We start from the raw sequence: 16406 nt of genomic DNA, 5'->3' as shown, positions 1-16406 counted from the left end.
AAATTCTAAATGAACTCAACGAAGTCATAAGGTGAATCTGCGTATTTTCTTGCTGGTTAGTGTCTCTGAGGTGATGATCTTGTTTGTTTGGGGATTTTGACTCAAAGGCGCTTTTAACGTTGGTTGAAATGCGTTTGCATGCTTAGAGCAAGAACTGGACAAGGCTGAAGCAGCCCAAGTTACCTTAGGTGATGCTCATCCACACAAATCATGTCAAGCATAAGCTGAATGGAAACTGGCTATTTTATTTTACAGACAGGATGGTGTCAGCCTCCCTACAAAGGTATGAGAGCAGGGAAAGAGAGAAATCAGCAGAGTAAGAATTGAAAGAATAGCTGAAATCTTAGAATCTACCTGCAGGTACCTGCCGACTAAATGGCTTGCTCCGAGAGAAAATTAAAAGACCCTAAGTGGTTGTAATCCCTAAAAAACTCCTCTCCCAATTGCCTGCCCACTACTGAAACTACAGCACACAAGGTCGCCTTCTTCATGGGGAGATCCACGTTCCTCTGAGAGTTCGTGTTTTGCAGTTGTTACCAGCTTCTGACAAGTTTCCAGCAGTTGTTTACCTGGAAAACGACATTTTCAGACCTTTTTCTGAAGTAACTCAGGTACAGGCATCTTGCAAATTAAGCAGATGAAACTTACGTATTCCATAATACTGCTACGTAACCAAGTCAAGCAGCTTTGCTAAAGCTGCTTGGCGTGACAGATACCTTCCAACCCAGGAAGGCTGGAAAAAAGAAATTGTTTGAAAGGCTGAAAGAACTGAAATAATGGAACAGCACCGTGTAGAGACCACAAACATAGCCACACTACATCTTGTGTAGTTCCTAGCCTATATGGTCCAAGGGGACGTGTACGGGTCTCTCAAATGCAGAGTGGGGAGAAAGAGCAGGGAACCTTATTTCAATACAGACGTTCAAAACAGCAGAGGGGGAACGGGACGGAAGTTGGGCAAATGAACTGTTCTCTGGAGTCCTGGTGTATATTCAAGATTTTATGTGGTCCAGTATAAATGCATGTTTACACAAATTAAGAAAATGCTAACGTTCACTTCTCCAGTTTTCTCTCACAAGAAAGAAACAATCTAGAAAGTCTCTGAACAATGGATAACACTTGAATAATAAAAAAAGTGTTAACAGTAGTCAAATATTAGGGTACATTATATTACATTACAACTCTGCAATCTGTAGAGCACTACTGTGGGATAAATCTCCCCCCCGCACATACAGTCTCCCCTTGCAGAAGTATGCTGGTTATTAACACTACTTATGTCAATATCTATGCGCTTACAAATAGAGGTATCTTTAAACAATAGCCATTACACCCCTCAATAACACCCAGTATACATCTCTTCCTTTGCATATAGAGGTATTAAAGCAACAAGACCCTAATTACTTCCTACAAAGCCAAATTTGTCAATTTTCTAGAAATCTGGACAGAATAGAGAGATTAGTTCTCCTTTTGAGACACAGCGAGCTTCAGGATTGCATAATGATCTATTTTACTGATAAAACCAGCGCTTTCAGAATTCACGCACACCTCTACTTTCTTGAGCAGCAGCGTACTGCTCTCTCAGGAGGTGTAAGTGCTCCCTGACTTCTCTTCTCTCCCACGCATTTATAGGACCACTCTTCATTCTTACAAAGTACTACCATTCAAAAAGACTCTTGAACAAGCATCTCCCTGTTGCAAATGGGTTGTAGCCTCAATAGCTTCACTTATAGTAGAGTACAGCCAGCACCATACTCAATTTGTAGAACTTGTACCTACAGAAAAGGCACAAGGCTTTAAAATTTGATTCCTGCTTTTCCAGTTTCATTTTTCAGGGCACAGACTGCATAAAGTACAAAGATCTTCTGTCATACCATTGCTAACACTTCCACTTGCTGTCAGGTTGACACCTATGTTTAAGTTTTACTGATGTAAGTCACTACAATCAAACTAAAAATTTTCAGTTAATTAAGGCTTTTTCTTGCTTCGAAAGATGTGCTTGAATGCTTCTCTAGTTTCTAAATCATTACTGGGAAAGGATGTTGTAAAAAAGCATAGCTTTTAATAGGTAGCATATTGAAATTGTTCCAAATCTTCTACTACTTCTTTACTTCCATTCTGCTTTTCTTAATGACAGAAAAAACCCTAAATTCGAGGCTTTAGATATGTTTAAAGAACAAAAAGAAGCCCGCTGACCCCTAAAAAGGGAAAATCTGAAACACCACTTGCTAATCAAACCTATTAAGAAAAAAGCACCTTCTGCTCCACTAGCAGTTTGGTGAAGCCAGTACAAGAAGACACTTTCAATGTAGCAGACACGCAGAAAATAGAACAGCTATTTTGATATAAATTCTAGTTATGATGAAACTCAAATACTTACATTTGGGAACGAATTACAATCACGACAGTGGAAAAAGCTAAGTCAGTACAATATGTTACTATTAAGACAGCAAGTTCACAAAAAAGCCAGGTCTGTCTTCTAAACAGGTGCTCACTGAGTAAGATGGGAACCACATACTGAACAAATTGAAAAGAAAATAAAAAGGCAGTGCCCTTAATTCAACATTGTTTATGTATTTAAAGAGGTAGAGGTCCTGATGCAAAAAGTATGTTGTAACTTAAGACTGTCACATCGCATGCACAGGGATGCAAAATTAAAAATTCACAAGGTCAGCTTACTTCTGCCATCTCGCCCCATTTAAGTTAAAATAACTATGCCTGCAGAGTAGCCGGTCCATACTATATGGCATAAATAACATTGGAGAGTGGCAAAGAACAAACTAAACACTTTCTCTGCTTTCATACCCGTGACTAACTACAGACCCAGCTTGTATGACACTTCCAGCAACTGAAGTATGTGCTCAAATATTTCTGTTTACAAAACAGAACAGTGCATGAGAAGCTATGACGCCTCAATTCATTTTACTTAAATTAGCTCAGTAGCAAATACTAAAGCAAAACCTACTTGCACTTGGTATCCTTTATGCTATACTGAGTGAAAAGGAAAGGCACAGGGTCATTCACAAGACCAAAGATCATTACATATTTGTCTTAATAATGTGTGTCAAAAATGATTGAAGGCCAAAAAGTTTTCCTGATCTCCATACAATTTACCAGCTTTGAAGTTCTAGAGACTGTCCTCTCGACTACACTAATTTACATGGGTTCAAACCCAGGAGGGGTATTTCTGCTGCAGAAAGTTACTGTAGTATTTCTCTACAAACATTCATTAGAAAAGTGCCTGTTCCTATTAAAACAGTACTACTATCACTACTTCCCTTTCCCAGCATCACCTCTTGAAGAAAAATTGACTACTTAACAGTCCTACAGTATAACCCTGATGATAAAATTATAAAAATTCACATTACAGTCACATTATATAGTACATAAAGAATCACAAACATTTATGAGTTCAGTGCAGAAAAAAAAGATGGTGAAACAGAGATTTCATAAAAGATTTTTAAAAAAATTTATTTACAATACACAAATGACATACCAAAATACTAACAGAAATAATTCTAAGCATGCTGATGAACTATCCTCCCACCCCTACTTGTTTTAAAAAACTACAGTTGCTTCAGTGATGGTGCAAAAACTGTGCTTAAGTTTACTTAAAAGTTGAAGACTTTTAGAGCTTCAAAACAAAGATTTTTTTTTTCCTGAAAATTACAACCAAGATGTTAGAAGGAAAACTACACCAACAAATTATCACACTTTCCAGTATAAACAGAAGATGCATGGGATAAATATTTCTAGAAGTTATTGAAGAATGGAATTGTGTTTAAATCACTAAATCTAACTTCAGTCTTCTGCTATAAACTGCTTCTAACTGTATCTAAAAATGTTTCTCTTGTTATCAGCTTCCCACTCAAAAAACAAGTAACAGCAGCAATATCTTGTTAAATCAGTATTTTGTGTACTACTAACGTAGTGTGACAGCATCTTGTGTAGGCTATAAAAATTTCATTTATACTTGGAATGATTTTTAACCAATTATTGAATATTCGTGTGAAGTACAACTTATTTATCATTAAAGCAATTATCCCAGCAGTAAGTTTTTCATGCTTAGTTTTCCAGAAAGTTTTAATGTTTTTTACCCTCTAATTGCTGAACAATGAGACAAAGTCACCTAGCTCTCTAACTGTAAATACCAAGCTAGGTAGGAAACAAGCTACATGAGCAGCACAGGATTTCCCCAATATGCTCTGTCATGTACTGCCTCTGTGGGTCCCTCTTCACTAGCTCAAATATTAGCAAAGAGGTTTCCTTAATACAGGTTATAGGACTTAAACAAAGCTTAAGCTCTTGCATGGTCTCTGCACAGCAGGTTGAATTAAAAAAAAAAAATCCTGAAGAACCCACACTCAAACAAAACTACTACAAAAAAAAAAATTAAAGCAAATAAATCAAGAATTAAAAGAAACCAAAAGAAATTAGAGCAAAGTTGTTTATAACTCCCCGTAACCAAAGTTACACAATAAAATAAATGTAACTGCAGCCAGAGATAAAAGAACAGCAATAAGCCCTAGCCTCTTTCTCTCATTGTACAGCTACAGACAGCAGCAGTCTAGTATTTGTAAACAAAAAAATATCCTGAATTTTCACAATGGGCAACCTCCAGTAGGACAATACAACATTTCTGTGCTTCAGCCAAAACCAAACATATGCATAGTTAAATAGTAAAAAACCCCAAACCAAACAAAAAACCTCAGGATTTTGTTAAAACACTTATCACAATGGTTATGAAGGACTTCTGAATTTCTGTCTACAGGCACAAACAAGCAAGAGTGTTCTGATTAGGTTCAGTCATTTTTTCAATTCTATACACAAAAAGTAATTGCCAAAGATCACTTGAGTTTAACAAATATGTTATTAAAGTTGAAAGAATATAAAAACGAAGGTTAAAAAAAAATTAAAGCCACAAAAATTGGCGCACTCTTAAGTCCACAAAACCCAGTTACTACATTAAAGAAAAATTCTATCCTTTACAGCATTACATCTTGATTTAGTATGTAGACAAACTACTTGTGTACCTAATTAGATACCAATTTTATTGTCAGCAAGAGGTGAAGCTGGAGGAGGAAGGAAGAGTAAAGAAGCAATGCTTAAAATAGGAACCACATAGGAGTAACCACACTCAGACAAATGGCACATGCACACTGTAGCAAAGACAGTAGGATACCACTGTTTCTGAGGTCATACATACACAAAGACGTTTGTTTAGCAAGCTAAAAGGGACCAAATATTTTTGTCAAGTAAATAAAAGATCACAGTTCAACTGTTTATAGAATTACAGGTGTTATGGTATATTCTTACCTTTTGCAGACTAGTAGGATTTAGCTGGGTTTTATCTATTATTTTCACAGCAACCTGGGGAAAAAAACAACCAACCATGGATTATTAAACTCAGAAAAATGTTTGAACAAAAATACATTGCACCTCTGTGAGCAAAAGCATAGATGTGCCTACAAGACATGCATATATATCTGCTTTTAAGCATTTCATCACGCAAAATTTCTCACCTATTGGGATCTACCAGCTGGAGCTCAGAACTTTGCCACCAGATGGTACCACCAAGGAATCAGTTTTATACTTCCGTCAGTGTTGGGACACAACAATGTTATCCTGTCCACCGCAAAACCAGGCCCCCCAAACACAAGATCTATCTATCAATAGATTTCAGTATCCAGGATCTATCTATCTATCAATAGATTATCAATGAAATCTATCTATCAGTAGATTTCTTTACGGTTTTGGAAATGCTTGGGGATGAATGGACCCCCTCCCAGCCCCAAAATACCCCTTAGATGTGCAACAAACTTTTTCATCTTTTCAGCAGGAAGTTACATTTTAAAAAAAGGGCTGAGTGGTTCGAAGGAGAAAACTCAGCCACCTCAGGGTACTTTTCTTATATCCTGAAACAGCCTCTTTGCATCTACCTTTATGATGACAAAAAAAAAAAAACAACAACGTTTTCTATTCATAAGAGGAAGGTAAAAGAATAGCAGAAATACTTATTGTAGAGATAGCCAAAGAGAATATAAAACACACTGCCAGCCTTTTTGTTTTTTAAAGGCTTACCTCTCTTCCTGTAAGCACATGCCTTGCCAGTTTCACTTTGGCAAAATTTCCTTTTCCTATGGTTTTCAGTAAGCGATAATTTCCAATGTGAGGATGCTCTTCATTGGTAGACGTAATGGAGTTTCTACATCGGGGGATGTTTTGTCTGCTACTTGACTTGATAGGTTGGATGTGTGGTTCAGTGTATCCATCCACAGAGGTATGCTGGAAGGCAGATAAAATAGTTGGCAATTTAGCTGCTTGGATTTTAGACAGCTGCAGCAGAATAGACTAAAAGCATAAAAGGTGTAGAGGGGAGTCATTTATTTACTTTTACAAGTATAACTGATAACTTTGGATGGTAGCCTAAGCAGAACATGCTGTCTTTGGGCAGAGTCTGATGCATGTCTCAAGACAAAAAGCCTGCAGAAAGATTTTACCAGCTCCAAAAGTATAACTAGAGACAACTAGGCAGTAATCAAACCAACTATTACAGACTTTTTTTAATATGAAACTATGCCAAACTACACACTACACCACTATGCTGCAGATAAACTTGTCTAATCATAACCAATTTTAGTCTTTTAAAAACACACAGTACAAAAAATATTTGTATTTTGGCATATTTGGAAACAAGGTTTAAAAAAAAAATAATTGAGTGAACTTTCTTCATCCCAAATAACATTGAGAAAAATATTTTTTCAAGTAAGCTTTGTTCCCCAAACCTGTTGGCAGCTTTTTTCTCATTCAAGTAACAAACAATCTACATCTTTATTTAAAAATAATAATCTGTTCTTAAAAATAAAACTCCATGACATCTCATAAATATATTTTAAATCTCAAAAAGCCTGAAGAACTAAAAGACTGTTATTTTTAATGCATGCCAACACATCATCCCACATTAAATGTCAGTCACTGAAATCTGCAGTGCTTCTGTACTCTTTAACTTCTAAGTATATAAGGGGCAAGATACAGACAGGGCTTGGAAATGTTCCAAGGAGACACCAAAATAACAGAAGATGTCGAAGGGGTATTAGGTGTTTCAGTATTTCAAATGCTTTCTAACATTAGTGGCAGATGGGTACAAATGTTTAACAGGTAAAATTTAGCCTCTAATCTCTTAAGTTACAGATTTTAAGGCAGGCAAATACTGTAGGTAGAAACAGTGTCTTCTCAGACCGGTTTTTAGATTTTGTAACAGAAAGGCATGCTTACTCCCAGCTCACGCAGTTCCTGCTAAGCGTAAAGCCCCAACAAAACTCAAGACATCTTGATATTTTCCCATTAATCAGTGCTTCAATCAAAAAGTGGATCTCTCTATATCTTTGTACAGAGCACCAACTGAGCCTGTTTCTTTACAGACCAAAGGTTTCTAGATCTTTGACCTTAAGCTGAAAGCGAAGTCAGGAGGCAGTGGGAGGTTTCACTGTTTCTCCCAATATCCCACCTAACATTGGTCTATGCTGATCTCACTTGTCATTCCGTATGCAAGTAATTATTTTCTTATACAAAACAGAATTTAAAGCAGCGCTTCCAACTTCAGTGTGCATTTATTATAGACTGAAGTTAACCCCCTCCTGTAAACACCCAGGCTTACAGATAGTCCCACTGAGCCGAGTGGAGTTATTTTGGGACATAAGCACTAGTAGAATTGGGAAAACTAGCAAACAGCTGCAATACAACCGGAAAAAACAAGGACTATACCACAACCAGAATGTTCTTCCCAAATGTAGCACAACTCTGCTTACATCACCTCCAGCATTATTAATTATTCACTATGGCCAGGAGAACGCTCCTAAATATAATTTTCTGTTTGTCTTTTCATTAACTGAGTCTCTCTGCAAAATACTACTATACCTCCACTGCTAAACCATTTTCCACATTACTGCAGAACCAAGCAAGCCAGGCATGTTTAGGTTCTGTGTATCAGACAAATTTATTCAACCACGAAATAACACGCTAACAATAGTATTTATCCTTTAGAAGCACATAATTAAAATACTTTCTGTGGACTTGGAAAGAGAGGATCAGAAGGACAGCTCCAGGCAAAGAAGCTTTGAAACGTTCCTTCAACATCGGACACTAGTCCTACGTGCGATAAACCAGAGCCCAAGTAAAAGTCTCGCCTAAGAAAACACCCCACAAGATCAGTATTTGTATGATGCTAATAGTAAGTATTACAGCTGTACCTAGAACCCCATCCAGAGCTACAGCACAATGCTATACAAGCAAGTTTTAAAACTCTTTGAGCCTATTTATGCAATTAGATCTTCACTACTTGAAATACAATGCCTGCCCAGAAGCATTAGCAACCCGAGTATCAATTGCCAATTTCATACGCTTCATAGGATTAGCCTACTTCCAGTAGGTACTTGAAGGGATCTTTTAGATAAGCAGTTGGATAGGCAAGCAAAATCAATGCCATAGGCAAAGCAAAAGATTGCTTCACAGGATAGATCCATTTTAATGCAAATTTAATAGGAAATCGGTTATTTAATCATAATGACAATATAACGCAAAACCAAATCTGAAGAGAGAAAAGAAAAAAGGTAACAACATTCACGGTCATGACGATTCTGGATTTTGGTCTTTTTGTGAAAGAAAAACTAAGCCCTTCCAGATAGTTTCTTAATTATTCCCTCTTAGACAGATTATCTTCAGAGCCAACCCTTCTCCCCAGCTATGCCCAAGGATGACAGAAAACATGCATAAAGAAGTTCAAGTTTCTTAGTTTGTAAGCCACATATATATACACATATATCATTTCTGAATTTGAACAGCACTGAATGAAATTCACATTATTCTTCTTAAGTCTTGCAATAGGTCTCTCTTTTGCACATAAACAGCTTACTATTGTTGGAAAGTACAGAGGACTTTAAACTAGAAACTCATCAACTTCTAGAAATCAGCATTCAATGAAATGGAAACATAACAAGGTTAATATGTTGGGGGGGGGGGGGGGGAATTCGTTAGGTTAAATAATGGTATCTCAGAGATTACTTCCAAACAATGCTAAAACTGAATTCCACAGAAACATGCAGTATCCACACTGTCTAGAAAGACAGGCTATGTAGTTTTAAGATCTTTCTGGTCCATTACAATACGTTCATTCATTATGCATCAGCTACTATGTGGCTATTTAAAAATGCCATTTCAGAAAAACCATCTCTAAATTCTGAGAAATTTTTCAGGGTGCTGGAACAAGGGGGCTGAAAAACCAATACTCTCCTTGAAGTTCACTGCCATCTAAACACAATTCCAGCTAACAACCTGCATTTCCTACACAGGATTTTAGTTAAGGTTTGTGATATTTCTCTAGATACCTTGATAATGTATTTTAATATATATATATAATAATGAGGTGGGAAACACTACCTTACTAGCACATCACAAACATGGCTCCCTGTATGTTCAATTTATGTCAGTGTTAAATAAAGTGTCTAGAAATCAACACAAGATTAGATGTTTCTTAACATAAAATGCAATTTTAAACAAAAAAGGTGCAGCAGTAACAAAAGTTTAGAGCTGAAACAGTGTATTAGAGCAGCCATTTAGGTATTTTGCACATTAGTCAAGTCTTTAAAAAAAGCAAACCCACACAAGAAAAAACCCGTACAAACCAAAACCTACTGCCTTTTCAGAAATCTTGAAAAAGCAATTTAGCATCCAATTTTAGGTTGTGACTGAAGAGAGCTCAATTAACACTTATTGCTCCTAACTAGGTTTGTTTCTGACACATTCCATTAGAATTATTACAGAAAGTCAATGGCACTAAAAATCACAAGAGAGTTAACCTGACCCGTTGCTTCCCCAAGACTCAAAGCTGTTGTTTTCCTTGCTCACCCAAGGCAGCTTTGCACAAGCAAGATGACATGATGCCCAGACACATTATCTTTGAGAAAGTGCAGAAGAACTAACCCCAAGCAGATACAAAGCATGTGCTCCACTACTTTACTTATTCAGGATCCTTTAGCCACTTAGCTAGCCACTGGGGTAGTATTCTCACAGCTTATAAACTGTAATTAAACTTACATCATCACAATATATTAACTGCTCTTACAGCTTAGTTCTGGGGATTTTTTAAAAGACTATTGCAGCCACCAAACCACACAGTCTTTCTCAATCAAACACTGCAGGCCTCTATAGTCCTTCTGAGTAATGGGGTAACCCCCACACATTGATCTGCCTACAAATACACCTCACTTGATTAAGTCCTGAATTTTCCATTCTTGAATTACTGCAAGGCAAATTCTTCGGTACAGTCAGCCCATGGAAGCAAAGTATGCACATGTGGTGCTAGAAAAGGCACATCATCACATTTTCTCTCTCAATATTATCTCCTGTTCTGAACTTAAGTTCCTTGCAACCAATTTTTTATTCATAACTCCAAATATTTTCAAGCATGTGCCATACACATGAGCATTTGTAACAGCTGTCATATTTGCAAGGTAATCAAAATAGCTAGCCCAGACAGAGGGAGTCTGAAGGGTTCAGAAGACCATCTTCTAAACAGCTCTGATCTGCAACAGCTTTGATTCACAATACAGGGGGAAGAAAGGGGTGGAAGATGAGAAGCAGTGTCCTGGCTGCCCAGCTGTTTTCATGTTTTAACTGCTTGCTGTCCCTAATCATTCCTTTAGGGCCTAGGAGCTTCTAGCAAACCACCTCAAGCAAGTCTTTTTCTTTTGCTGAAGTAACAATCAAACTAAACTAGAAGAGTCCAATTTTTTGAAAGATCTTGGTAAATCTCAATGTAGAAACCAAAAGAAATGTTCAGATCAGCTAGTTCTGCATCACATATCAAGAGCACCCAGAGGTCCAGGTTTACAGGTATGAAGCATGGTGCAACTCTGAACTGCACCAGATGATAGGACCTGATCCATCAGCTACTGCCAGAAGAAGGGGATTCACTCCTCTTCCAGATAACCCTCACATCTGCATGAAATCACAGCTGACTCTTGCCCCATGTACTCATCACATCATACTATAATTACTAAAGCACCTCTGATCTCAATCAAAACATTAATAGAGCACTATCTACTCTAACTTTTCATACCTCCCAGACACGTGAAAAAGTGATTCGGAGGGGGCAATTAAAAAGACTGAATGTATGCACACATGATTTTTTTCATAATTTCTTATCAGCAATTAAATGCCTAATAGATTGCGAATGCACGATAGAAACTTTGTTATTAAAAAAACCCAAAACCCAAAGCAATCAACTTATTCCACTGGAACAGGATAATATGCAGGACTCAGCTCAGAAAAACCCAAGACACAAACACACACAGTGAGGGAAAAAGTATATACAGATTTTGAAATCAGATACCAAGGTCAATGCATGGCAGAGTCAGAAGAGAATCAGACAGAATTGTTACGTTTGTCTTTAACTTGTGCCCATACCCTGAACGTGCTCACACAGGCTTTCCAGAATTGCACCAAAAAAAGAACCCAAAAAACCAAAAAACCCCCAAACACATGCATGTGCATCTTTCTGTTTATATCAGATTTACATAACACGTAGGAATTCCAGGCATGAACTTTTGAAAGAGCTTGAAGCTATCAGCGATAAGACACAACGATTTTGAATAAAGCTGGCCTCAGTCAAGCATATGGAAACATTTCATTAACTGATGCTGTAACTCTGAAAAGCATTTTATATAAGATTTTTTTTAAAAAAAACCCCAAACTATAAGCATGGAGTTCAATATATAGTATCAAGTGAGATTAAAAAAAAAAAAAACCAACAGTAAGGGGAAGTTATTTTGTTTAGTATCTTTCCTTTTCTTCCCAATTGTAATATTCTGTATTTCAAAAAGAACAACTTCAAAGCTAATAGTAAAACATTTCTATTGCAAGGCGAAATACAATTCCTTAATCTCAATACACAATATAGATCCCTTTCTAAAAGCATACATATATGCTGATGATAGGTAAACTTACGTTGAGCATTGAGTAAATCTTATACTGTGCTTCTTACTATGGTGTCTAAGCCCCTTAGAAGTTTTGGTGGGGTTTTTTGTTTTATTTGGCTTTTTTGTTTGTTTGTTTTTTAAGTGCTCAACATAGTTTTGTGAGACACATCAGAAATAAGTTTGCCAACTTTGAGACAGAATTGTTTTTCTAATCACAAACTACACAGGATGCAATGTTCACAGCTCCATACTTGAAGCAATCTAGGATAGAAAACAGAGCCCATGATCTATCAGTGCAGCACCATACACAGCTAACATGAGTTTCAAAAATTCATACACAAGGCTCTTGAGAATACTTGCGATTTTCATATGGTGACACTAACCTGTCATAAATCCCGTCCATGTTATAGTAAGCTTGCTCCCAATTTTTTTTTTTTTTAAACACAGCAGTAATATCATATGGAAGGGTGGAGTTCATTATCACATGGAATCACAGATACTTTAAAGGATAAAAAAATAAAAATGCACTGGTCCTCCCCTGAGAAGTCAGTCAAAACATTTCAGAATAACAAATACCTTCATAGCATTAAATCAGGTCTTGTAACCCGAACTCAGCTAACAGGCTTCCTCCTCTCCCTGGGACCGAAGCCCTCAGCCAGGCCAGGCATGCAGGTGCAGAAGAACAGGACCTTCCTGCCTTTGTTCCATTTTGCTCAGAATTGGCACAGTTATTTCAACCTGGCACTTTCCTTCCTGACTCATCCCAAACACACAAACAAGATTTTCCAGGGCTAATTCAGGACAGTCGGCTCATATCATCTCCATTAATTGCTATGACAAAACTGAACCCTCCCCATAGCCCCAGTGAAAATTGAGACAAGCTGGCTAAAAGCTGCTGCAGTAAACCACAGGTGAAATCGGGGGGGGGGGGGGGGGGAGTTTTTCCTAAAATCCTCTTATGTTTACTTATTTTTATTTGTCATTTGGTATAGTCCTAGAACCTACAGTCAGCCCTACCAAGCAAAACAGTAAAACATTTCCTCTCTTGCCAAAATAAAAGGTTAACATCCCTCACCCATGATGCCTAACATGAACCCGCATTTTTGAAGAAAAGTGCTTAAGGGAGGGGGAAGGAAGGAGAAAGGCTATTCCTGCTGCAGCCTCCTGGGCACATTTAAAACACTGCCCCTCACACAGAGAGAGTTCTTTCAACATTTCTTGCCAGCCGTTGCTCTTTCCTCAGGAGGTGATCAGTTTACCCTAGCCAGTCTTTTTTGACTTATTTCATGAGATCTTCGGACCTGCCAGCACAGAGCTCCCAGTGAGCGTTCCCAGCTCCCCCAGGACATCCTGCCAGCACCCAGAGATGCAGGCAGCTACGGGGCACTGCCGCTGAATGCCACGGCACTCACAGTTTTCTCAAAACCCCTCAGTAGAACAAAAGGAAAATGAAATGCTAGTGTTGATCGTTAATTGAAGCAAACAAGAACAGGAACACACCCAGAAAGCGAAACTTCTGGCAAAGGAAACTGGCAGGAGTTTTTATTGCACTTATAAATGATACAGCCAGGTCATTTTTCAGCTGGCCTGATGAAAGGCAGGAGTAGAGAGACATGAAACAACTTACAGTTCAGAATCCTGTCAAGCACATGGAGCTTCTCAAGTGTTTGCAGGAATACAAGAAATGAAAAATGCTTTAATATCAAACTTCAAAACTCGGGGGAAAGAGCTGTTTCTACAGTCTGGAGACTACAATCTGGAAACCTGAGGCTTTTCTCCAGATGAGAAGAATGGCAGCAGGAGGCAAGGTTTACTCACAAAAGAGCAACCGGATTATAGAGCTAAGTGTCTCCCATACTCACGATCAAACAACCAGTCTTCTGGGCCAGCTGAGGTTTCTTCTACAGAAGGAAAACATACACGCAGCTAATTGGGACCAGGCTCTGAATCCCAACTCATTCTTTCTCTCAAAGGTTATGAAATGGGAACTTTTTCCTTGCCCACTGCATACCTAAAACAACTCTGGAAGAGTCCACATGTGGCATATGGCTGCTGAAGCCAACCCAATTCTGCTTACATGCCTACATCCACTTACAATTGCACTACCACTGGCGCAGTGGGATGGTGAGCCACCACAGGGAGCCAAGCTGGACAAAACCTAGCGACTCTCTCCCTGAGCAGATGCACCCCCAGACAGTTTTTCAAGCACCAGTGCAGGCCCAAGGAGAAAGGGGAACGCCTGGCCCGGGGAAGATGGGGCCACAGCAGCTCCATGTTAAGCTCTCGTGGAACCACACTGACAGGAATGACATGGAAAAGAAAATTGATCATACCACTCTTCTTGATAATCCAGAGGCAAACTGACACCAGTAGTGAAACTTTAGCTAGGAGATACTTATTCCCATTCCACAACAAGGTAGAAAGCCAGAAGAACTGGGAAAAAACCACAACAAACCAAACCAAAAAACCCCACAAACAAAATCAGTAGACTGGCTTATTTGTGTTGTTTACCTGCACTGGCTGTGTGAGACAGAAGAGCATGCGATGTGAGCTTAAGACCTACCTTTTAGGAGTGACACGAATGGGCAAAGCACCCTTAACATTTCCGCTACATAAAAGAGAAAATTTGGTTACTCCTTTAGCAAGCTGGACAGCATTTCTAAAGTCTTTACATGCCCATTACTGGATTCATCCAGTGGATCCAACGATGAATCCATCAAGACAGATCACCATCTTATTTTGAAGACTATTTTACCTCAAGGTCTTACTAACTTTCTGAAGCAAAGCCTGCTTCTAAAAAGTGATGAGATGACCAATTAAAATATCCAACCTGATAGCAATACATACTAATTGATGGACACATGTCCTAAAAAAAGAAACTGTAGGGGAACACAGGACTATGATGTTTCAGGATCATGTCAAGCTATGTTTCAAATGAAGTTACCCAATATTCAGAAGGATTTTGCAATATTCTTTTGAGACATACCTTTTAGGGATCTTGAAAGTCTAATTTAAAGGGTAGAGACTCATCTTAATGTTTTCCTTCATACAATGCAGTACACAACACAAATGTATCTAAAAGTAGTTGGGCAACCTGTTCATGTTGAGAATTAGAAGAGGAAAAAATTGCATGGACCTTCAGCAGACTAATATGGCCTATTTCATACCCTTCCACAGCAGCTGCAGCCTTCAGGGGAGGGGCAAGGAATCCTTTCTGACCTGGAAAGCACTTTCATGGCCTCTTGCACTAGAGCATACTAGCTTAGTTTCTTCAACTTCAAGACCTGATAATATTTTCTAGTCCATCTCTCTGCAAAAAGGTCTTCTGATGTCATTACCAGGTCTTGCCTCAGAGGACTGAAGTGCAGAGTGCCTACTGGACCCCATCTGCCAAGGAGATGCAGTTTTAATATCTAAGCCAGGATTTAATCAGATTCAGCATTCTGCAGACATTTTTTTTTTTTTTTCATAAGCATTGATACAAAGGTTAACTTTCTGAGGAGTAATGGCACTGGCAAGCCAGCCACCTTCCTAAGAGGAGGAAGCACCTTAGATGGCGTAGGATGCTTCTACCAATAAGCCTGCACTCAAACAGCATTCAGTTATAATGTTTTCTTCTGCAAAGAACAGTCTCGCAAAGTCTAATCTGATGGTAGGAACTGGAGATAAAGTTATAAGGACACCACTAAATTTAGTTGGTCTTCTGAAAGTGTAAACCATGTTTGACACATAGAGCAAGATTATGACAAAGTATCCAAGCCAGCAGGTCTAGTGGGACATGGTGAATTCAAAAGAAAAAGAAAAACAAAGCAAAATGAAGACAGTCTTCTGCTGAGTGCTCTCTGCCCCATTTTTCATGTAAGTGTTAATTAACAGATCAAATAAAATGTACTCAGTTGGGCTGTATTAACTATTTACCTTTATGTGGATAATGCTACACCACATTTCAACTTAGCAAATATATTTCCAATCTTGCACAGATTTATGCTTAACTTTAAGCTGTCCAAACACTGTATGCCCCTTGGACCAGCTCATATCTTATGATCAAAGAGTGCGCTCTACACAGAGCTCAAACTACAATCTCCTCAGAGCCCCTTGTTTCTAAACTCATGCAACCACATATTTTAACCTTTGGGCTTCAATTATTTATGATCACAAACTACCACAATTTAGCACTTTAGAAATATATGGAAGGAACTATGAAGCTAGATTGAAAAAAGGAAGAAAAAAGCAAACTGCAATATTCCTCAAAGATTTTGCAAAGTATGTAATACAGCTAGAAAGAAATAATATATTTCTTTATATGCTTTAAACAGGCAGAGACAGTAATACAGTAGATAATGAATACTGACACACACATACCGCAGATATCTGTCAATGCACTGAATTCAAACCATAAACAGAAATCATGTGTGAGTATAGCTGAGATGTAAA

General features: G+C 38.2%; 1 protein-coding gene across 2 annotated transcripts in view; it reads right to left on the bottom strand.

Annotated features, from left to right (window-relative positions):
• MARK1 (microtubule affinity regulating kinase 1) overlaps positions 1 to 16406 on the bottom strand; it is a 60501-nt gene that overhangs the window by 31674 nt on the left and 12421 nt on the right. For both annotated transcript variants that reach the window (XM_059828633.1, XM_059828638.1), the window contains exons 2-3: positions 6079 to 6282; positions 5314 to 5367 (exon numbers count right to left, since the gene is read on the bottom strand). In XM_059828633.1, the coding sequence (XP_059684616.1) occupies positions 5314 to 5367; positions 6079 to 6282 (258 nt within the window). The remainder of the gene's footprint in view (positions 1 to 5313; positions 5368 to 6078; positions 6283 to 16406) is intronic.

The sequence above is a fragment of the Gavia stellata genome, chromosome 2 (assembly GCF_030936135.1).
Source record: "Gavia stellata isolate bGavSte3 chromosome 2, bGavSte3.hap2, whole genome shotgun sequence".
Taxonomy (NCBI): domain Eukaryota; kingdom Metazoa; phylum Chordata; class Aves; order Gaviiformes; family Gaviidae; genus Gavia; species Gavia stellata.
The sequence above is the reverse complement of the archived record's forward strand: the minus strand, read 5'-3'. Positions and strand labels throughout refer to the sequence as shown.